The following is a 22,658-nucleotide window of genomic DNA, read 5'->3' as shown; positions in this document are numbered from 1 at the left end:
ACTGATAACACAAACCACAAGGGTTCGTGTCCCCAAGGGAAGGGATGGAGACAGACCCCAAGGAGGAAGCCTCTCCTGGATGACACCTGAAAAGCAGACGTACAGAGCTTGCAGGCCAGGCCAGAGCAGACCATGTGCCTCCTAGGGGTGACAGGTAGGCGGAAGGGGAAATGTTGCTTCTTCAAGTGAGAAAAGAGGGGTTTCGAGTTTGTGGTTTGGCAGAGTTGTGGAAGACCTGCAGAGGGGGCAGAAGGGCACAGAGGAAAGCTGTCTAAGAAAACAGCCTTGGCAGTAATACAAAACCAAACCAAAAAATGAAAAGAAGGACGAGCAGACATGCTTTGGACATAATGTTAAGTGACAAGGGGAGGGTACGACATAGCATCAAAAACAGAGACAGATTGAAAGGGGACCCATAAAGGCAAACACATTTTGGTCTCTTGTAGTGGCAAAAATCTGAAAAACAATCTTTTTGTTCAGTTCCATTTCCTTTTATGTCATTAAGTTAGTAAAAAGCAAACTATTTTAAAGCACAGAGAGAGGAAGGAAGAAAAGGTTATGGTAAAGCAGCTTTGAGTCTAAAGTCTCAGAACTTGACAATCGTGAAACCAAAACTGGGGACATAAGTAGGCCTGGGATAAGGCCAGAAGGGACACCCATGGAGGAGATTGAGAGGAGAGAAGCTGGCTTAATAGCCCCGCGGTTAAGAGCTCAGACTCTGCAGCTGTGTGAGCTTGGGCCTCAGTTTCCCTATCTGTAAAATGGGGATAATCCAATCCTTATCTCATAAGGTTGTTTTGAAGACTAAAGGAAACAAGGTCTCTTGGGTGTTTGACATTACCTGGGGGAGGCCAGTGCCAAGACCTTAAGGAAGATCCGGAATGAAGGGAGCAAGGAAGCAAAACTGCCTCTTCCTGCAGTCAGGTGACTGGTCTCTGCAGAAGGAATGAAATAGCAAAAGGGGGAAGGGGGAAGAAAGTGAGAGGGTGGAGAGTATGGAGACTGGGAACACACACACACACACACACACACACACACAAAGCAGCGTGGGGAAGGAAATCACCTGAGAGCAAATAAAATCATAAAGAAAAGCAAAAGCAATAAAATAGGGATATTGGCTCAGAGATGATTCCTCTTTGCTGGAGAGGGAAGAGCACTGGGTCTGGAGTCTGAGCCCTAGGGTCTGTTTCTGGCTGCACATCCTCCTGGCTGAGTGTCCTTGGAAAAGTCATTTATCCCCTCTCAGACTTTGTTTAAATCTGTGAAAGTGAAAATAGGAAGGCCAACATCACAGAAGGGCTGGGGGTGATTCGAGGAGATCTTTTTACAGTTGGTGGCTGAGCACCCAATAAATGCAAGGGGAAACTCGACGTCCACAGCGTTAGGGCAAGGAGCATGGCGGTAGAGAAGCAGCCCTCCGTCTCGTCTTCCAGCCTTCAGGCCGGGGAATGAGTGAGGCAGTAGGCGGGGAAGACAGGCACGGAGAATCTGGGGACAGATAAAGGAAACTCGTGATGGGGCGAGGCTGGGCTGAAGAGAAACAGATTGGGGGAGAGCTGCAAAGGGAGGGGTCCACTGAAAGGGGAGGGGGAGTCCGGGGAGGGAGAGGGTGGGAAGGCCGAGAGAGATGGGAGGGCAGTGTGAGAAGAAAAGCAGGCTGGGGAAAGAGGGATTGGAATGCAGAAGGAACTTGGGGAAGGAGGAAGTATTGAAGGCGGGAGGGAAAGAAGAGAGGGAAAATGGGGATGCCGTGGAGGCGGGGGCCAGGCCGCGAGAGGGAAGAGCATCCGGGGAACAGATGGAGGAGAAAAGAATCGGCTAAATCCAGCGTCAGAAGAGGTTGGGGACTGCGAGAAGAGAGGCTGGGGCCTTCAGGAGAGCGCAGCAGCTTTTAGCATCCATCCAGACTCTAAAGACTTGTGGCCTTTGCCTGACCTCGAGGGTCGGGAACAGACGCCCTGTCTTTGTGGAGAGCGGTACCCCACCGAGAGAATGCGGCTGTTCTGGGCAGGGCCCTACGCCTGGCGCGCGGCGAGGCTTCCCTGGCCCTGGGCTGGCCCTTGAGGGGAGCGATCGACTGGCCTGGAGGTTGGGGCCGAGGAAGGAAGGTACCACCGCCCGGAGCCGGCGCGCAGTCGGCTGCTGAGGCGCCTGTTCCGAGCTGTCCCTGGGGGGCGCCGCCGCCGCTTCCCTCCTCCGGGGCCGCACGCTCCCAGCAAAGTGGAGGAGGCTGGGGAAGACCGAGAGCCTGCGGAGCGCTACGGAGGGACCGAGCTTCGAACAGTGCTAGGGGGCCTCTGGCGCTGCGGATGCCCCTGGCTTCCTCGCTGCCGGGCGGCCTCGCCCGCCTACCCCTGCCCGGCGCTCCTGGCCCGCTCTGCGCGCACCGCCTGGCAACCCCGCGTGCGTCCCGCGGGGGCGCTGCGTCCCCCTGCCACCCCGGCCCACAGCGGCCCCTCTCCCCCACACCTCCTGCCCGCACCACCCGGCCTCTCCTCCCACCCTCGGCTCCCCTCCCCTCCCTCCCCTCTCCTCCCTCCCCTCCCGGCGAGGGGCGGGAGGGGGCGTGGCAGGGCCGGGGTTTGTGTGGCTGGGACCCGGCTCCTCGCACTCCGAGTCCGCCCGAGGAGCCGGGCCCCGGCCGCTGTCCAGCCGCTCCGCGCCCCTCGCGACCCGCGCCGCCGCCTCTCGGGGACCCGCTCGCCATGGATACCCCCAGGGTCCTGCTCTCGGCCGTCTTCCTCATCAGTTTCCTGTGGGATTTGCCCGGTTTCCAGCAAGCTTCCATCTCATCCTCCTCGTCGTCCACCCAGCTGGGCTCCGCCAAGGGAATGCGAAGCCGCAAGGAAGGGAAGATGCCGCGGGCGTCGCGAGAGAGTGCCACGGCTCGGGCGCCCCTGGGGCGGCAGGAGCCACAGCCGAGGCCGCAGGAGGAGCCCCGGCGGCGGCCGCCACAGCAGCCCGAGGCTCAGGAGCCTCCGGGCAGGGGCCCGCGCGTGGTGCCCCACGAGTACATGCTGTCAATCTACAGGACTTACTCCATTGCCGAGAAGTTGGGCATCAATGCCAGCTTTTTCCAGTCTTCCAAGTCGGCTAATACGATCACTAGCTTTGTAGACAGGGGACTAGGTAAGTGGCAAGACGCCCGACTCCTTTCTCCCTGGAGCTCCGCAGCCAGGGCACAGCTCCGGCTCTGGCAGGAGGCTGCATTTGTGAATTCCCTTCTCGTTCTGGATACCTCCCCCTTTCTTTTCTTAAACAGTTTTTCTCAAGCCTGAGTAAGTTTCCGAATGCGGCTGCAGATTTTATTCCAGTATGCAATCCTCCCTGCCTCGCTTTCTTCTTTCCCTTCCTTCCTTTCTCTCTCCCTTCCTTCCTTCTTCCTCTTGCCTTTTGCAGAAAGGAGCGTGGCGGCTGCACGTCTGGTGGCTGGTGGAGGAAGCGTGGAGGGCGGGAGGTGGCGGGCAAATGACCGGGGCTGGAGAGGGGTCGCGACGGGGACTGGGAACCCGTGGCAAGGGGTCACTGGTTGTACCGGGTGCGCGGTCCAAGGCCGGGCTGCCGTGGGGGACCGAGCGGCTCAGGGGCCTGAGTGAGCGCTGGAAAGCCCCGAGCTCCCATCCGCTCCGGGAAAAGCCGGCAGAAGAGACTTCCACGGTCGAAGAAGCAAGTCCGCGATTGGCGTCTGGCAGTGCCCTGGCCCAGCCGCTGCCCGGGTACCCGGCTCGTCCCCGCGCTGGACGTGGGGATGGTCAGCCGCGTAGGAACCCCGCGCCCTCGGGCTTTTTTTTTTTTGCTCCTGCAGCGCGCTCTCGGCCACTCCGGGGCCTCAACAGAGTCATTTCTGCAGAGGCAGCGGCAGCAACTGGCAGGGCGGGCCGAGGGCAGGGGCAAGTGAGCTGAATTTGGGGGTTTGTTGGTACTTAGCTCACACGGGTGCCTGGGTGTGCTCGTTCACCTTTCTGAGCCAGGCAACTCTCCTGTCTCTGCGCTTCTACCGGGGGCCCCGTCTTTGGTCCCCTCTGTGGGCGCGGGTGCATGTGTGGGAGTCTGCGGAAACCCCTGCGCCCCCTCCTTGCCACCTGCGTTGGTCTGCAGCCTTGGAGAGAACCTCGCGCTGCAGGCGCCGGGAACTCAGTTCCTAAAGAGAAGAGACAATACCGTAGAAGGAGGCAGTAAGGAAGGGAGAAAAAGCAAAGGAAGGGCAAACGGGAGGTAGGGGACGAGAAGAAAGGACGGAGGAGATAAAAGAGATTTGGGCATCTATCCACTCCGCCACCCTGCCCGGACTTAGCTCCTCGACTCGGACGCCTTCCCTGCCTCCCACTTCCAGGTCAGTGAAAGAGGGGGGGGGGGGGTCGCCCAGGAACCGGCGAGCACGGGGGTTCGGACTGGGAGGGCTGCTCTGCCCCGACTGCCTTGGGGGCACTTGCACGCCCTCGAAGCTTTACGGAGCAGGCTAACGGCCCCGAGCCTCGGGCTCTTCCCAGGCTTCAGCCCCCGAGCCCCCTCCCTTGCAGCCGCCTTCCTTGCGGGCATGGGTCTTGCCCACGCTCGGTTCGCGGCTGCAGCCCGAGGTCAGCGAGGTTCACGAGCTGCTGAAAAGTCTGGGCGGCAAATTAACGCCAGGTATTTTATGGTGATTTTACAACTGCTAAAGTCACCCTGGCAAATACAAGTGGCTTCTTCGTACCGCTGCACCTGGGGCCCCGGCCGCCCCGCTGCCAGCGCAGCTCGCCTTCTCCCCACCTCCACCCCTTTCCCTCTGTTGTTTCTCTCCCTCCAAATCTTCTGTTTATCGTTCGCCTTCTCTAATACCATAATCGAAGGCTACCCTAGACTTGCCTAGTCGAGAGAGTAAGGAAGCACAGAGAAAAGTACTCTGGAGGCCTTTCCCCAAGGGAAGAAATCCCGCAGGCCCAGGGTGGCGGGCGGTTGGGCGCGCATTTTCTTCTCCCCACGGGAAGGGGCCAGAACCTCCGCCCCTCCCCCAAGCGGACACCCCCTAACTCGTAAGCTGCGCCCTGTGAGTTTGGCACGGGACCAAGGGACCCTGCGGGCGGCTGGGAGGCGTCTACCGAAGCCTGCGGCGTTGGGGCAAGTGTGGGAGGTCTCTGGGGGCTCCAGGTCCGACGCAGAGGCTGGCTCGCTTCACTCTGGCTCGCGCTGCAGCAGCCTGTCCGCGGGCACCGCGCTGGGCGCCCCCGGGGCGCCGGAGGTAGGGAGGGGACTGGCTGCGCGCCCAGATTGGGGGGGTGGGCCCTCAGTTCCCGAGCCAAGCTCTCTAGGCTAGCCGAACCGAGATCCAGACGTCCGGCTTCCACTCCCGAACGCGGTCCCCCGCCGGAGGAGGCGCGTCGTGACCACCTGGACCGCAGCTTCAAAGGCGCGGTCTCCTCCACGCCCTCCGGTTCCCAGAAAACGCGAAGAAAGGTAGTTAGTTGACCGCGAAGGCTGTGCGGCTGGTAGCACGCCGCGCTGGGGCGAAGGAGTGCGAAGGAGTGCGAAGCCGCGGGCTGGAGGGCGCGCGCAGAGGAGGGGGTATGTTGCGGGCCACAGCACAAGCTTGATAAAGGGAAAGCCTCACTTTCTCTCTCACTGATTTTGATTTGATGTGTCACCGGCGGTGACCTCGGGCTGGACCTTCCGGGGCTTGCTTAGCATCGGGCCCCTGATTGGAGTGTTTCAACTCAGCGATCTAATTGAGGGTTCATGTCATAACACATCAAATGCTGTCTAGTCTCCCGTGATGGAAGGGACCCGCCAGCCGCGCATCCCGACTCCTGGCGAGGACTTCCGCCCCTCTCACGTGGGGACTCTTAAACCGCGCCAGACCTTCCAGCATCCCCTCCCCCAGCCGTGGAAGGCAGGACAAGGAGGTAAGAGCGGCGGCCAGCTGAGAGCTGGGCCAGCCGCGTTAACTTGGCGCCTTGCCTCGGGGATGTTTAAATCGCCGTCGAGTGTGGCAGGCGGGTCCTTCGAGAAGCAGGGGTCCTTCAGGGGGAGGAGCAAAGAAAACGGAAGAAGTCCTGAAATCCTCTCGTGAGGCATGAACTACTTACGTACAGTACAGTATTTGTAAAAAGCCTTCCTCACCCGGGGACCCCGGAACCCTAGAAGTGACACCTACAGCTTGCGTTTAAGAGAGAGAGAGCGGGGTAAACTCTGTCCATTGTGAATGAATGAAGAGCGCTTTAGGTCTATAAAGACTGCGTGTTCTGATGCCTCAGCCCGTGCCTCCTTCTCCCAAGCCCCATGAGGAGGACACCTTATTGCAAGTTTAAAAGAAAAAAAGTGTCCCCCCTTTCGGTTCGCTCTCCAAACAACTAGGGGTAATCATAATAACCAAGATATATTGACATGTTGAGCACTTACTGTGTACCAAGTACTGGGCTAACATTTGTTACATGAATTATTTCATTTAATTTTAACAACACCCCCAACCACCGGGAAGAAAGTGCTACAGTCCCTGTTTTACAGGTCAATTAAGGAAGACAGAGAGGTTAAGCAAATTGTTCAAGGTCACACAGCTAGTGAGAGCTGAAGCACATATCCAGTTCTAGCCCCTGCATATTTACCTATGGCACTACATGGGTAGGGTGAGGGTGAGGAGGTTTCTAGAGGATGGTGGCAAGACGCAGAAATGGAAGAAGTTGACAGATTTCTCACCCCGTCTAATATTCCTCTGTGATCTCTTAAGACCCAGTTAGGAGTTGGAGTGAAACTTTGGATTCAGGGGTCTAAAACTGTGCTGTGCCTTGCTTCTTCTTTGTACTCCCTGTAAAACGCACAAACTACCTTATCCTTGACCTTTAAAAATGCCTCCATATTGTGCTTTCAAGATGATTTTGGATCCATAAAGATGAGAAAGTGTGTGAATGTTTGTGTTGGTGCAGTCATAGGATCAGGATGGACCAGGCTGGATATAGAGAAATTACAGTTAGCACATGATAGAACTCATTACAAGACCACGAGTACAGGAGGCTTGGATCTCTAACCCTGGGGCCCTGGAAAGGCAGACAATGAGAACTCCTATGAATTCAACATGGCTGTAAGATAGAGGGGGAGGGAGAGAGAAGCAAAACTTGGACTTTAGTTTATGTAGTGAGAAGCGCCACGTTATTCCAACAAGGGAGAACAAAAAAGCCTCTTAAGGATGAAGAAACCAAAATGAATCTAAGAATATTGCTGTGAGTTAGGTTTCCAGATGATTTTGAAATAAGAATTCTCTTTAAATATTTGTTGTTATTGTTACAATAGCACTCTCAGAAAGGAGGCAGCAGGGAACAGATAAAAAACAAAAACACCAAAACGCACACACACACACACACACACACACACACAAACCCAAACGAGATCGGAACATCCTTGAGGAATTTGACACCCTAGAAATGAACCTCGGGAGAGTTTGCCGCGGATTGTTTGTTGGCTTCTAGGTTTACCTTCTGGGTCGCGATTGCCAAGGGGGCAGGGCAGGACAGCTAACGGGGAGGACATTCTAAGAGCGGCATAGTTCCTTCCTGATTGAAGTTCGTCTGGTGTGGCATGTTTATGCAAAACAGCGTGTTTCTGGGTGGACCTGGGCCGCAGAGTAGTGCAATCAACGCAGTGGTGCTTTTGCCCGGACCCTGTTGTCGTTGGCAAACGGAAAATGAAATATAAGCAGGGAAGCATTTTAATGGGGACGGAGGGAATTCACAACTGTTAATTATTTGGTGACCTTGTATTCGATTTGTTTGAGTCCCTTATAAAAACACTAATGCAGACCAGACGGCCAAGTGAGGAAGCCGGCAGAAGTTTCCAATCTAGGCTTTATTTCCCCGGAAAGAGGGAACAGCCTTGGGAAAGGATTGCTGAGCTTTTAAGTACGTGCGTGTGAGGACGCGCCGGTGTGAGCACCGCGCGGGGTTTGCGTCGCCGTCCAGGTTCAGGATCCTGCTGAAACCTGGTGAACTGGCAGGTCCTATAAGAATCCCGGGGTAAGGGAAGGAAGCCTTAAACCAGAAGTTTGTTCTGCTCTTCAGGTTGGAATGATTAAAACATTTTTCAGGCCACAAACCAAACCCTTAGCCATTGACTTGTTGTTAAATAGCAGTTAATGTCACTCCCACCCCTAAGGCCTTAAGGGTTGCCTTACAAAGGCTGCCTTAGCACCTAGTGTCTTCTGCAGCGAGAGTGCAAGAAGCGCCGGAATTCTGGGGCGGGCTTCCTTGGCAGGGGAGACTAATCTGAGAAGGACACTGAGCTTTTTCTTGGCGCGGGAGGCTCTCGAGCTCTGGGAGTTTGCGCGGTAGAGTTGCTGGTGGGGGAGGGGATCGAAAAACGTGCTCAAACATCCTTGTCGTTTCTGCACATTAAAAAAAAAAAAAAAAAAAATTACCTAAGCCACAACCCACGACAGGCCTTGGGAATCCCTTCCCGCGCAAACTGAATCAAGACCTGAAACCTCCCCCTTACGACCAGAGGGGATGCGTGTCGCCTGGACCCGCGGGGAACGCAGAGCGTTGCATTGATGGAGGCCCTAGTGCAACTCGCTTTTTCCCAGCTGGAGTTCTCGGGGTTCTGGCGGCTCACCTCCTTGAAATTGCTGACGTCTTCCTGGGGCGGCGTGGGGAGAGGGAGAAGGGAACTGAACAGAGAGGTGCGGGAAAGATGGTTTGATAGAAATAGGGCAGAACGAAAACTTTCGTTTCCTGCCGGGACTTCTGCTTGCATCAAACGACCCAGAGCAAATTCACAATAATCCCTGGGGACTTTTGAGTAAAGTGAAGGACAGTAGTTCGATAACTCTTAGGGTAGGGAATAACCCTGGTCAAGCGATGCTCTCTGGACCCGGGAAGGGCTCCGAACCGAGGCCGCGAGGTGTGGCAAACAGGAATGTGGATCCGCAGCGCCACTTCCTTGCTTGGCATCTACTACCTCCCTCAAGCCCCCATCCCCCGCCCTTAAAGCCTGGCTGTTTATTTTTAAGCTCAATGTCGGTTAAATGGTGTCTCCTGTTTACAGGAATTAAATAGGTCCTCGTCGGCCTAATGGGTTCCAGGGTTGCTGTTCCTTGCCCTCCAGGACAGTCCATTAACGCTGCTGGGGGCCGAGGGTTGGGTGCGCTGGGAGTGGGCGGGCGGCGCTGACCAGCGTTAGCAGAGAGGCGCGCGCTGCGCAGCGAGCGGCCCGGGCGCCTGGGGGCGGGGCAGGGTTTAGGGACCCTATAGTGGGCTTGCAGTGGAGAAGAAGGGCGGGCCTCTGGCCCCGGCTGGCGCGGGTCTGGCTGCTGGAGCGGAGGGGAAAGCAAGAGCAGAGGGTTGGCTTTGGGGTCTGTCAGGGCTGGTTTACCCGTCCCCCTTACCCCCTAAATAACGTAGGAACCGAAGAGAACCCGTGCGCCTGTTTTGCAAATCTGGCTGGCTTCCAGGCAAGTTGGTCCAGTTCCGATCCCACTTCCCAGCTGACCGCCGCTCCCACGCCCAGTGGGGAGGGAAATTGAACGATGCTAGACTATGGCCCATAGCTACCACCACGAATCTTATTTTGCTAGGACGTTGTTTCGGGAGTCAGCCCGAAGTGAACACAGTGGAGCTGAGTTGCCGCGATCCCTTGCTCAGAAGCTGCGTCCGGTCCAGCACTTTAAAGAACACATCACTGAGGTTTCTCCTGCGCGGGACCCCTTGACACCGAGGGTCCAATATCCTGACCACACGCCAGTCTGAGCCCGTCTCCCCACCTGCAACCTCAGAACCGGTCGGGGAGGGGAAACAACATAAAATGGGAACCTTTTCTTCTACTTTTCATCTCCAAGCTCTCAAGTCAAAAGCCTGCGATCATGTTCTAGCCCGAAGGGCGGTTTCAGGGCTGTGATACCCTCCCCGCTGGGCCTGGGCTGCTCCCCTGGACTCCCAGGTGACCCTACAGGTCGACATTGCAGGGAGGGCGACCTTGGGTAAATCAACCAGGTCCAGGCCCTGCTCCAGAGGTTCCAAGAGAAGGCAGCAACCTGCGGGGATGCCGCAACCACGGACGCCAGGCACAGGCTGCTTGGCTGCGGCGGAAAGGTGGGGAGAGAGGCTCCAGCGTGAGGGGTGTCACCGGCTTCTATTTGGATTTCATCTGCAGTGGTGTCAAATTAAGATTTGGGCCACTGTGGTCAAGAGCCCAGGGTGGGATGCCAGTGAAAAGAGTCGCCTGGTGAAGTGTCCTTGATCTGGGCTTTGCGTCTCTGTCTCTTGAGCCCCTGAGAGGCCATGAGAGTTCGCACCAAGTGCATGGAAACTACTTTGTCAATGAATCTGTTTCGTCCTAGAAAGAAAAAAGGAGTCTCTCGGAGGCGACTTCGGACTCCTGCTGGGGGTGCCCAGCGCCCAGAGCTCAGAGTCGAGGGCTGGCACCTCTCCTGCCAGAGAGCTGCGTTACTGAAGGCTGTGCTGCGGCTCCCTAGGAGCGTGGAGTTGTTCCCAGTCGGGTGGAAATCGGGGTTCCCCTTCTCTCCCCCTCCCAGCCTCACTGGTTTGCCGCTGGCTGAGTCAGAACTTGCTGTGGGAACTTTGAGGTTTCTCTGTGGGATCCAGGCAGGCCACCAGACTCGATGAATTCTGTGTGGTTCGCAAGCCCAGGCTCGAGACAGGGAGGAAGGTAGGGATCCGCCAGGCTTTGGAAAGTGGGTGGAAAAGTCCTCTGTGGAGGACTTCCCTCGGGCCTTTCTGGTCTTTGAAAGGAGGAAAGAAGCTGGGAAATTCAGGACAAGCTATTGGGGCAAACACTGGGGAAGCCAAGAGACCTAGAAAGAAGTGGGGCGGTGACTGTATGGTGGGAGGGGCTTCTGTGGGACTGCGATGCCGCCGCCCCTGACACCGCAGCCCGAGGGGTCATTCACTGCTACCGCCCTGCTCTCCTCCACCCTGCAGGCTGAAAAACATAGGGAACACACACACACCCGCACCCTACAATGGCTCCGTGGACAGTTCCTGCCCATGAGGATGCCAGTGGAGAAGTGGGACAGGTGGGGCAAGGAGATCAGCCACCAGGCCTCTCGGGGCTGCGGCTGCCCGGAGCCAAAGGGGTTCGCACATGGGCTAACCTCAGAGGAGGGACCCTGCAAGGAGGGCCCTGTCCTTGACGAGGTTCTGGCTGGAGGTCGTTTGTTGACTTGGCATTGTGGGAGGGACCAGAGCAATGGATAAGGCCTGGGGAATGAGAAGGAGCAAGCTGATGGGGGTGAAGCTGAAACCCCTATGGGCCTGGCCCTTTGCTGGAAGCCCTTGCTTCTCTCTTAACCCCTCTGCCCAGCACCTTTCCTCCACTCACTTCTGCAGATCCTGTGGAAAGAACTGAATTGCATCTCCTCAAAGAAGGCCAAGAGGAGGACACGTGTATCTTCCCCCTACCTGGCCCCCTACCTGGCTGTAGGTAGTTACAGTAATATTGGCTGCATTCACTGGACGCTTCTGTCTGTCATGGACAGCCTGCTCTGGTTACCTCGACTCTGATCTTTACAATGACTCTGCAAAGTGGGGGTCATTCTCCCATTTTCCAGATGAGATATATGAGGCTGGGAAAGATTATGTGACCCAGTCCATCCAAGGCCACCCAGCCAATAAGTTACAGGGCAGGACTCAAATCTATGCCTCTCACACTCAGGACTCCTATGCTCATTCCATGTTGTCGGTAGTAACTAACATTTGCACACATCTTCAGATGTCTTTCCTACTCTATCTCATTTGCCACCCTTCCCTCAGTGACTTTGAGCTGGCCTTATATTCTCATTTTGCAGATGAGAAAATTGTTTCCTTGGAAATCTACTTCAAAAGTCCAGTTGTTGGCATCCCTTCTATTCTGCTGATTAGGAAGTGATTGACACTTGGAGATCAGGGATTGATGCCCTCCCCAAATTCATAGGCAGCATGAAAGAACTGGAGCCTTCTCAGGGTTTCTACCAGACACAAAGATCAGGGTCTGGGATGTCCAGGGTGGTGGCACAGATACTGGAACCAGACTACTCCATCTACCTCTATCTTGGGCAAGTTACCTTGAGCTCTCTGTGTTTTAGTTTTGTGATCCGTAACATAATAATGATATCTTTTCTTTTTTCCATAGGTCGTTTTGAAGCTTAAACGACTTATTATAAGTTTAGAATTTAGATCATGCCCAGCACATAGTAAGGACTTAGCCCAGTGTTTGCTGTGATGAGCATACTGGATGTCAGCAGAAACACCCCAGAAAGGGTGAATTGTGTGGGTGGGGTCCTGATTCTGCACCTCAGGGCGTTGCTCAGCAGTTTGCAAGACTCAGATCTCAGTGGAGGCAGGGCGCAGGACAAGAGTACAGGGCGATGCCCAGAAGATCACTGTCCCAGAAGAGGGTCATAGTTGGAGCACAAATTACTCAGAGACCTTCATACCTCAGAGGAGACAGGGCTGGTGGCTCATTTTTACTCACCCAGTACACCTGACTCTATTTCCAACTTGTGGACTTTGTGGCACCTCAGGGCACCCTCAGGGCTGAGGGACCTGAGAAGAAGTGACTCCAAACCTAGCTATGAATTCCCCGCTCGGAGGTCTTCTTACTTCCAGTAAAGGAAAAAAGAATTCCTGGCAGAACCCAGCTCCCTTTGTGTCGACGGCGTTGGTGATGGACGTGTGTCTGGTGCCCTCCCTCCCTCTTTGCTCCACCGCCAAAGGAGAACCCTGTGAGAGGGGCGTGGCCTCAGGTCTGAGGGCCTCGGTTGGAATAAAGACCTTCAAATAGTGTCCCTGCCAAGCTGCAAGTCATTGGGCAAGTGAAGACGCCTCTTGGAGCCCGCTATAAGAGTGTAACAGTCACCTATAAAAGAGTGTAACAGTACGACGGGCCTCGGACACTCTCGGTGAGGATTCGCGGACGGAGGCCACCCAACCCCCAGCACAAAAGCACGCCCAGAAGCATTCAGAGATGCTTTTGAGGATGGGGGAAAGGCTGAGCTGCAGACATCTGGAGTTTCCTTTGCGAAGACGGGTGATTATACGCCCCTCCTCCATTCCCACCTAGGGGAGTAGGGGTGGGAGAGCCACGTTTCATCTCGGCTTTCTGAGCCGCAGCCCTTCGCTGGAGGATGTGCCTTCGGAGGACGTGCGGCGGGACGCGTGGTGGGGCGGCGGGTGGAGGCGTGTGGGGCCCGGCCAGGCGCCCACGAGTGGCCGCTCAGGTCACGGCGAATTCAGAGGACGCGAGCGGAACACGCGCTTAGCAGCATTGGGGAGCCCAGGGTCTGGGCGCGAAGGGCCTTGGGGGTTGGGCGAGCTGGAGCTCGGGGGAGCCGGAGCTCGGGGGAGCCCTCGGGGCCAGCGAGTGACACACAGTTCAACCAGGACTCTCAAGAGGGACCTCAAGCTGCGTACGTATCTCAAGACGTCTTGGGGAACATGCAGTGCGCGGCCTTTCCGCCCCAAACCGAAGGACGATTCGGGTTTTCGGAAGCCATCTGCAGGGGGGCGCGGGGGAGCCGCCCCCAGCTGGAGGAGCGCGTGTGGGCGGCGAGGCTCGGGTCCTGCCGCTGAGCAACCGTCACCCTTACGCCGCCTTCCCGGGGCGCGGTTCCTGGGGTGTCCGGACTTAGGCGCCGCGGGCATCCTTTTCTTTACGATCTGGTGTTTGCTTCTTAGCTTCCTCCAGCCACGTAGCTTTCTAAGCCAGTTTCCTCATTTAAAGTGGGCGTGATAGTCCCTACGTTGAAGTGATTCGTTCTCGTTCCCTTATTTGCTTTCCTTTTAAATTTTTATTTTATTTTTTAATCAATTCCACACCAAATGTATATGTTTGAGGTGCTCCTAACCTTCAACCGACTTGCCCTTAACTCAAAAAAGGCTGACCTATTTATGAAGAATTTTCTTCAAATATGAAGGTGGTTTGTTCTCTTCTCTCCGTCCCTCCTTCCTCTGCCCACCCACCAGAGCAAGCTGAAAAGCACAAATCCAGCGATTAAAACTTGAGGGGTCCTCTGTCTAATACTCAGCAAACCCTGAATTAACCTGGGTGTCAGCCAAGCTGTAACAGACCAGGTTGATACAGATAAAAAGCAAAAAAAGATAGCTCTCATGATTTATTACTGATCAATTTCAAGGCCTGAAGCGTAAGATTGACCTTCCAGGATGCAAGAAGGCGCCACCTACAGATTCTGAAATGAAAACTACCTGTTTTTAGGCAAGAGGATGGGAGAGAGTGTCACTTGATGACATCAGCTCTCCTCTATACAGGACTTAATGGGAGAGGAGGCTTGTGGGAGAAGGTGTGAAGAACTGGCTTCGTACCCACGGATGGCCATGGCGGCAGGGCCAGGCCTTGTGATGCCAGGTCAGCAAGCAAAGTGTCTGCAGGGTCACAGTGGACGGTGTGTGCACTCCCCAGGTTGGATGCCTCCTCTGGGCTATTTCTGTGACGCATGCCTCCAGAGCAGGTCCAGACAGGTGGAGAATGCGGTCTGTAGGGGAGCTGCACAGAGTAGCCGCACTCATGCGTTAGAGGTTCTGGGGACCCAGTGGGAGTACGTGTGGCTGAAAGAGTGAAAAAATGTGGAGGTGGCTGTGAGGGGCCGGAAGGAACAGGGAGCGATAGGGACCTGGTTCTGGTGAGCATTGCCTTAGATCCTGTCTTGGGCCCAGTGCTTTGGGGCCCTAGGGCCCTGTTTTGTTCTCACCTCCCGTGGTGCCCTCCCCACTTGGTGGGGAATCTGAAGAGTCAATGAAATGTGCTTATCTAGATTCGTGGTTCTTATAGCGGGGTCCCCAACCAGCAGAATCAACATCTCCTGGGAACTGAGGAGAAATGCAAATTCTGGGCTCTGCTACAAACCTCTGGGGCTCAAGAGAATTTGCATGTCTAACAAGTTCCTATGTAATGCTGATGATGCAGATTTAGGGACCACTGCAGGTTCACTGGCTTTGAGAGCCACTGCTCTAGTCTGGTACCTGAGCCACAGAGTGCTTGCTCAAATAGCCCTGAGCCCACTTCCAGGGCCTGGGCAGCTTCTTCTTTGGGTCTGTCCTCCTAAGGGTGTGTCACATCGCTGATGTGTGCCCCTGTAGCCTGGGAAGCTTGGAGCTGTGGGCAAGGGTGTCCACATCCACGCAGGTAAGACCCCTCGAACTGTGGAATGGAGCCAGGATGGGAAGAAAAGAGAGCAGGATACAGACTGAAGCCTCATTTGCACTTTTTCCCCCCAGCCCTGGAAAGAGTAGGAGCAGGGTAATCTTGCTAGAAAAATCATGCGAAATCCCAAGGCTGCAGAACCAGTGGAGCCCTCTTTTTACAGATGCTTTCCTTTGTTTTGACCACTCTCGAGGACTAGAGAAATGTGACTCAGCTGTGCACACCATTTATTAGCCCACACTTTAAAAAAAAGAATGAAAACAAAAGCAGGCTGATTTCTCCGTGTTGCATGAGAGAGAAATAAATAAATCATCCTTTACACCTGCCTAATGCTCTCCGACCAGTGACAGACTGTCTCAAGAGTTATATAAGCAGAGATGGAAATGATTTCCTAAAGAAGCCCAGGTTTTATTCCTAGCAAGCCCTGAAAATACAGTTGGGACTGTATCCTCCACGCCTTGTACCGTGGTCACTCCTGGTTGCCTCAGCTCCAGGACTTGGACTCTAATGGACAGGCAGTGGGGCTTACAGGCTAAATGCTCCAACTCTGAAATTAAACGGACCTAGGTTTGGGTCCCAATACCACCATTTATTCGTTGTGAGACTTTGGTCATTATTTTCTCCAAGCCTTGGTTTTCCTATCTGTAAAATTGGAACAATATGAGTACCTACCTTGCAGAACTGATCTGTGCTCATAGATAAAGGATGAAAAATATGTCAGCCCTCACGACATTTACCTGGTGCAGCAAGTGCCTTAGGTTTCTCCCTCTCACCACATCCTCAGTTTTGGGGGGGAGAGAAATATGAGAGCCAGGAAAGTGAAGCCTCAGGCAATAGGTCCAGAGATCTGGGTGGTGGTTGAATGTTGTCAGACACAGGTTTCTTTAAAGGAGGAGAAGAAAGTGTGCTGAATTCCCACTGATTTTAATGTGCCCTGGTCGGTTTGAAGGTCTTGGCTTCCATAAATCAACCGCCTCCAGCAGCTTTTCCCTTTTCACCTCTCTAACCCTTCCCACAGCTCCGTCTCAGGTCGGGACTTGTGTGTTAGAGTGAGGCAGCCGCCCGGCGGTCAGCCCAGAGTGGGAACTGGGTGTGGCTGAGGCCCAGATCCAGTGCCCTGGGGCTACATCTGGACAGGCAGTGAGGGTCGGACCTGGGACCCGGTGACACTTTTACTATTGAAATCTACCCAAACTTTACTAGCTTCTGGGGAAAGCTAGGGGCTTTGGGGATTTTTGTATTTGCTGGGTTGTAAATATTTTATGAGAAGGCAGCCCAAGAAAATCTGGTTAGCTTTCCGCCTTGCACACTGAAGTGGGGTTGGCTTCATGCACAAATGTGTCAAAAAAGAAGTCCAGTCCGGTTTTGCCTGGGTCCCCAAGAATTCATCTTGGATTTAAAGCCTGTTATTGTTCCCCCTCCATGTGTCCCCATTCTTTCTCTCAGTGGTAACCAAAAATTTTATCTTCAGGATTAGTTGCAAAGCAAGAAGATTTCAGATTGGGTGGGTGGGGGAGGGGAGAATGTCACTGCGTGTGTGTGTGTGTGTGTGTGTGTGTGTGTGTGTGTGTGTGGCTCTGGTTTTCTCCTTACTGATATATTTATTTCTCATTGGCTGCAGGATCTTCTCAATGGATAGATGCCTTGTGTTTGTGTTGGTTCATTTGCCCCTCTGCAGACTTCTGAAAGCCTCCCTGCTCTTTTGTTTGTTAAGTGGCTGATGAATTTTAGAAAGAAAGAAATCACATTGCAGCTCCTCATTGTGTCAACTTTGTCCTGGGCCTAAACGCACCAGCAAAACTGCCTGCTGGGCGGCATCTTCTCCCAGACCCGCGGGTCTCAACTAGGGCTGCACCTCCAAGTCAACTTGGAGCTTAAAAAAACCAAAGCTAACGAACCGCAACAAAAGTCCAATATCCAGGCCCCGTCCTCAGATATTGATTCAGTTGACTGAAGCATACCCTGGCGCTGGTAATTTCAAAATTCTCTAGGTGGTAGACTGAGAATGACTGCTCTAGATGTTTCCCGCTTACTGACCAGCGTGTATCCTAGGTCGAGCAGGCCTGTAGCCGTTGCGGTGAGCCAGATGGACAGGACAGGGTCCTAGCTCCTATGGGCTGTTGGAGAGGGGCGGGCTGATGCTGGGAAAGACAGACCACTAAGGAGACAAATATAAACGAGGTCATTGTAGATAGTGCTAAGTGCCGTGAAGATAATAAACCAGGGTCCCGTGATAGTGACCGAGGGAGGCTACTTTAGATCCGGGTGGTCGAGCATGGCCTTTCGGAGGAGGTGACATTTGAACCGAGACGTGAATGATGAGAATGAGCCAGCCGAGAGGAGGTCTGGGGGAATGCGGGCCGGGCTGCGACCACAAAGGGCACATTAGTGGTTACATAGGCTCCTGGGGGAAAACCCGGGAGGCCGCCGCCGCGGCCGCCACTCCAGCAGCCACCGACTTCCGCCCAGGGAGTCCCGGGCTGAAGGGGAGGAGGGGGCCGCCCTGGTGCCCTCCCCTTCTTTGCCGCGCACCGCCGGGCGGGGAGGTGGGGTGGTCAGCCCCGGGCGGGCCGAGCTGGGCCTCTACCGGCCTGTCCCGTTCCCTCCCCGCCCTTTTCCTCCCAGGGGCGGCCGCGGAGCACCGGGCTGATCTCCCTCTTAAGTGAAACTGACTGTAATTATTTTTTATCTCGCAGACGATCTCTCGCACACTCCTCTCCGGAGACAGAAGTATTTGTTTGATGTGTCCACGCTCTCAGACAAAGAAGAGCTGGTGGGCGCGGAGCTGCGGCTCTTTCGCCAGGCGCCCGCAGCGCCCTGGGGGCCGCCGGCCGGGCCGCTCCAAGTGCAGCTCTTCCCCTGCCTGTCGCCCCTGCTGCTGGACGCGCGGACCCTGGACCCGCAGGGGGCGCCCCGGCCCGGCTGGGAAGTCTTCGACGTGTGGCAGGTCCTGCGCCACCAACCCCGGGAGCAGCTGTGCTTGGAGCTGCGGGTCGCGTGGGGCGAGCAGGGAGCCGGCGAGGCCGAGGCGCGCGCGCCGGGGCTCCAGCAGCCACCGCCCCCGGACCTGCGGAGTCTGGGCTTCGGCCGGAGGGTGCGGACCCCCCAGGAGCGCGCCCTGCTCGTGGTGTTCACCCGATCCCAGCGCAAGAACCTGTTCGCCGAGATGCGCGAGCAGCTGGGCTCGGCCGAGGTTGCGGGCCCGGGCGCGGGCGCCGAGGGGTCGTGGCCGCCGCCGTCGGGCACCCCAGACGCCGGATCTTGGCTGCCCTCGCCCGGCCGCCGGCGGCGGCGCACAGCTTTCGCCAGCCGCCACGGCAAGCGGCACGGCAAGAAGTCGAGGCTGCGCTGCAGCAAGAAGCCCCTGCACGTGAACTTCAAGGAGCTGGGCTGGGACGACTGGATTATCGCGCCCCTGGAGTACGAGGCCTACCACTGCGAAGGCGTGTGCGACTTCCCGTTGCGCTCGCACCTGGAGCCCACCAACCACGCCATCATCCAGACGCTGATGAACTCCATGGACCCCGGCTCTACCCCGCCCAGCTGCTGCGTGCCCACCAAACTGACTCCCATCAGCATCCTGTACATCGACGCGGGCAATAACGTGGTCTACAAGCAGTACGAGGACATGGTGGTGGAGTCCTGCGGCTGCAGGTAGCGGCGCCTTCCCTGCCGCCTTGGCCCGGGACCGCTGGGGAGGCCTGACTGCAGAGGGGCGGAGGAGGAGCTAGCCTTGGACGAGGCAGAGAGTGGGGCAACAGCCTGGGCTTTCAGCCGGGTGGGAGACCAGGGAGTTCCGCCTTTCCAGAACCTTCCACCTGCCAGCCCAGAGGGAGCGACGGATTTTCACACCTTGCCCGGCCACCCTGGAAAAACAAGCCAAGGAGGATTTCTTTAGTTTTTTTCTTTATCATTGTGGCTTTGGATTTCCTTGTGTGTCTCCCAGGTTTTGATGGGAGGTGAGGGCAGGGGAGATGCATACCTGGTTCTCAACTGCTCCAAGGATTGAAAAATTAATAGTTTAAGAAGGGAAACTGGGGGGAAGAATCACCTTTGAGCACATCTCGGTCTGATTGTTTGCTACCTGTGTAAAGAAGGTGGGGTCTTTCTGGCCATGTCGTAGCCTGTGCCTTGTCCCCTCGCCCTTCCCCCCAACAGAAAGTGTTAAGGTAGAGAAATAGGAAAGCCAGGAGGGGTCCTGCCTTTAGAAGAGCTTTGCAAGAGGTGGGCCCAAGCGGGCCTTTTCCTGGCTTGATCGTATACCCAGCTCTGCCCTGGCCTCTGTCCGCATAGGGAAGTGGCAACCTGCATCTCACTCCAGGGGGCTCAGGTCACTGCCATTACTATTGCTTTTTCTGGGGGAAAAGGGAGCTGGTATGGATGGAATGACAAGAATGAGTTCGAGTGGAACCCCCTAAAGGATAATGAGAAACCACAAGGCTTGCCTGTGAGGGACTGACATAGAGGTGCCTTAGCCCAGGCTGGAGGGAACCTGTGGAAAAGCCCTTCCTCAAGTCTGTTTCTCATTGATTTCTTTGAACAGAATTTGCCAAAATTCAGACATCCCCTTTGAAGGGGAAGGTGATTTCCCATTTAAGCAAAAAATGGGTAGGGCTGGGGAACTGTAGAACTAAGTTAAGAGTGGCAGAGAATGGGAAAGTGACCCAAGAAAAGGGAGGGTGAAGTCAGGAGGGAAGGTGGTTCCCCCTCCCTCACCAAGGATGGGGATAGAGGGACAGACCAGGAGCAGGGAGGAGAGGGATGAAAGCCCCTGTCTCCAAAGGTTCTTTAGAATCTTTGTTCCCTCCCCTCTCTCTGACATTCCTGAAAGATTACCAGCCAGCAATAGCCCAGGGCTCCCCCAAAAGAATTGTTTCAGATTGTAATTACCAGCTAGGCAATGTTTTTAAAACTTAGTAATGAGAAACTGTGAAAAGAGCAAAGTGTTACATTGAGCTTGAGGTGGGAGACGACGGGGACGGATGGTGAGGAAGGAGGCAGGGATGGAATTCATCTTCCGGAAGCAGGAGAGAGCAGAGCACAAGCTAAATACCCATCCCCAGATTGCCAAAAACATGAACTTTCCCCCAGCCTGCACCAGTATTATTTTCAAACATTGTCCATAAGTAGGCCCTTTGAAGAGTTAACTTCCTTCTCATCTTTGACCATTAAATGGTTTAAACAAGGGAACTTGTACCAACCATTACAAAAAGTTTTTGTTTTTCCTAAGTGGTTTTGCTCTCTCTTGATCTAAACCTGTTGCTTGTTTGGTTCAGAGAACTACAAACTGTCCAAGAAAGGGTGAGACTGATAATAAATGCTAATATAAAATGCTAAGTGAAAGAAAAAAAAGACTTGGCCAGGAGAAATAATTTAAAATGCACATTTGCTTTGGATGCACTGTTGTTCTGTTAAGGCTGTATATATTTGTTTATTTAAGGTGACTGAAAGTGCAAAGAGGAAATGGACAGCATGCAATTCATCTTAATGTACAAAACGTTATATGCACTCAAATGTTATAATTTCTAATATTTTTAAAGTTTATATTCGAGTTGTACAAAGTTAAGCATTCATCAGATATTTCATTCTTTCATAATGTTATCATTTTCTTAAATATTATTACAAAATTTTAAGTCTGTCTAATGGAGAGTTTTTTTTTTTAACTGTCTACCTCACTATAATACAAATATTTACGACACGAAAGTTACCAGAGGTCAATTAATATTCAAAACATTTTTTACAGTACACTTTTCCTGGATGATACTCAATCTAATACTGTATTATTAAATTCATTTTCCCCCTTAATAAATCAGCCTGGTTTATATGGGTCTATTTAAGAAAAATCATTTTCTCAAGGAATTACCTACCGTCAGTGGTATTTTGGTCCAGTATGGGACTGAATGTCTGAAAAGGCACTGAGGATTATTTTGAAATCCATCATTCAGAACATTAGAGTTTTTCCTCACAACTCTTCCATAACTCTCTTTTCATGAAATTTTCATTCACCAGATTAAAGCCAAATCCTTGTCAACTATTAGAACAGTGTTTATAAGCCTGTAACTCATTCCAACATCTCAAGAGCCCAAATAGGAACTGGATTATTTCTTAGTTTCTTTAATGTTGAAAAAAGTTGTAAGTTAACTAGGCCAGCCAAGATGTCCATAATTACCATTTACATTATGCCTTAGCGGGAGCAGAAGATATGAAATGTTGTTCTATTTGTTCACTTGCTATAAATTAGGGAGCCCGTGTACAGGTGTTAAGTCTGAGTGCTCACTCTATGTCAAGCATGATACTGTCCGGGCATTATCTCATTTAAACTCCTCAGCAGCTCCACGAAATAGGTATTATTATAATCCCCATTTTACAGATGAGGAAACTGAGATGTGGCGAGTTTAAGTAGCCTGCCAGTGGTAGTTAGAATTTAAACGTAGTTCTTTCAGACTCTAGAGCCTGAAGAATTAACCACTATACAATTCTGCCCTGAGATATCTACCTGCTCTCTAACTGGTCCCTAAATGTCAGTGTGGAGAATTTGCAGTTAGCCACTATTATTGGGCGTGGCCAATTGGAGGAGGAGTTGCTGCTCCAGGGGCCACCAGCATTGCCTGAAGTTTTGGAATAAGTGAATTATGATTGCTGGGATAAGGAAGCTGAAAAATGCGTTTGGATTGCAAAGCTCTGGGAGTTTTCAGCTTAGGGCTTGCTTCTGCAGATGCGTGGTTTAGGTCATTGCTGGGCTCCTGTAGCTTCTCTGCAGTTTTCTGGAACTGCCTTGGGTGTGGTTTTTGTGAGTTTTGATTATCAAAATACTGGTCAATTTACAGACAGGTTATGTTTCAATAGACGTTGTAAGTGGGCTGTTTAGAACTGAGAAACATTTTCCTTTGGAAACAATGTTCGTTTGAGTTTCCAGGTCATTTTGCAAAAGCTTTATTTACCCCGGTGGAACTTTTTAACAAAGCAAGTTTGACCAATGGGTTTTGGGTACAGATAATCACCTGGGAGAGCAAAAAAGAAGTTCTTTCTCTTTCCTGGGTGGAGGCTCTTTTTGAAATAGTTGAAAATTCTTTGCATTTTTCCATCACTTTTTCTATACCCATCACCCAAGTCCCTCGACCTCCCAACTGCCCTGAGGACTCCCAGCCCTGCCCCTTAACATGCCCCCATTCCAGAGATTTCCTTTCTCTGCACAGATATTTCCATCCCCAAAGTTATTTTCCTCTCCTTCCTCCTTCAGAAAGTTTATTTCTTAACTCAGATGTTAGAAAAAACACAATCTGGTTGAATTACATGAAGATGTAAATATCTCTAAGCTCCTTAACCTTGGGGACATTTGCAGTTTAAGAAAAAAATCTTGCTTAACTCAGATCTCTTGTGAGTGATGTGGAAGTCAATATAGGAGGACTCAACACTCAAACCACACACAATTTTGAGTTGTATGTGAACTAAGCACTAATGACACAGGATAAATGAAGACACTTACCAATGTGAAATTTTTTACTGTCCACTGGGGAACATTTTGTGCAATAAAGAGACTATTT

The 22,658-nt window shown here is 53.4% G+C and overlaps 1 protein-coding gene across 1 annotated transcript; it reads left to right on the top strand.

Annotated features, from left to right (window-relative positions):
• The first annotated feature begins 2,651 nt into the window (after positions 1 to 2,651).
• Positions 2,652 to 20,847, top strand: GDF6 (growth differentiation factor 6). Its single transcript, XM_033843078.2, has 2 exons — positions 2,652 to 3,129; positions 17,811 to 20,847. Exons 1-2 carry the CDS (start codon positions 2,706 to 2,708, stop codon positions 18,770 to 18,772), a joined length of 1,386 nt encoding a protein of 461 aa, XP_033698969.1. The 5' UTR covers positions 2,652 to 2,705; the 3' UTR covers positions 18,773 to 20,847.
• Positions 20,848 to 22,658: the final 1,811 nt, after the last annotated feature.

Source organism: Tursiops truncatus, chromosome 17 (assembly GCF_011762595.2).
Source record: "Tursiops truncatus isolate mTurTru1 chromosome 17, mTurTru1.mat.Y, whole genome shotgun sequence".
Lineage (NCBI taxonomy): Eukaryota > Metazoa > Chordata > Mammalia > Artiodactyla > Delphinidae > Tursiops > Tursiops truncatus.
The sequence above is the reverse complement of the archived record's forward strand: the minus strand, read 5'-3'. Positions and strand labels throughout refer to the sequence as shown.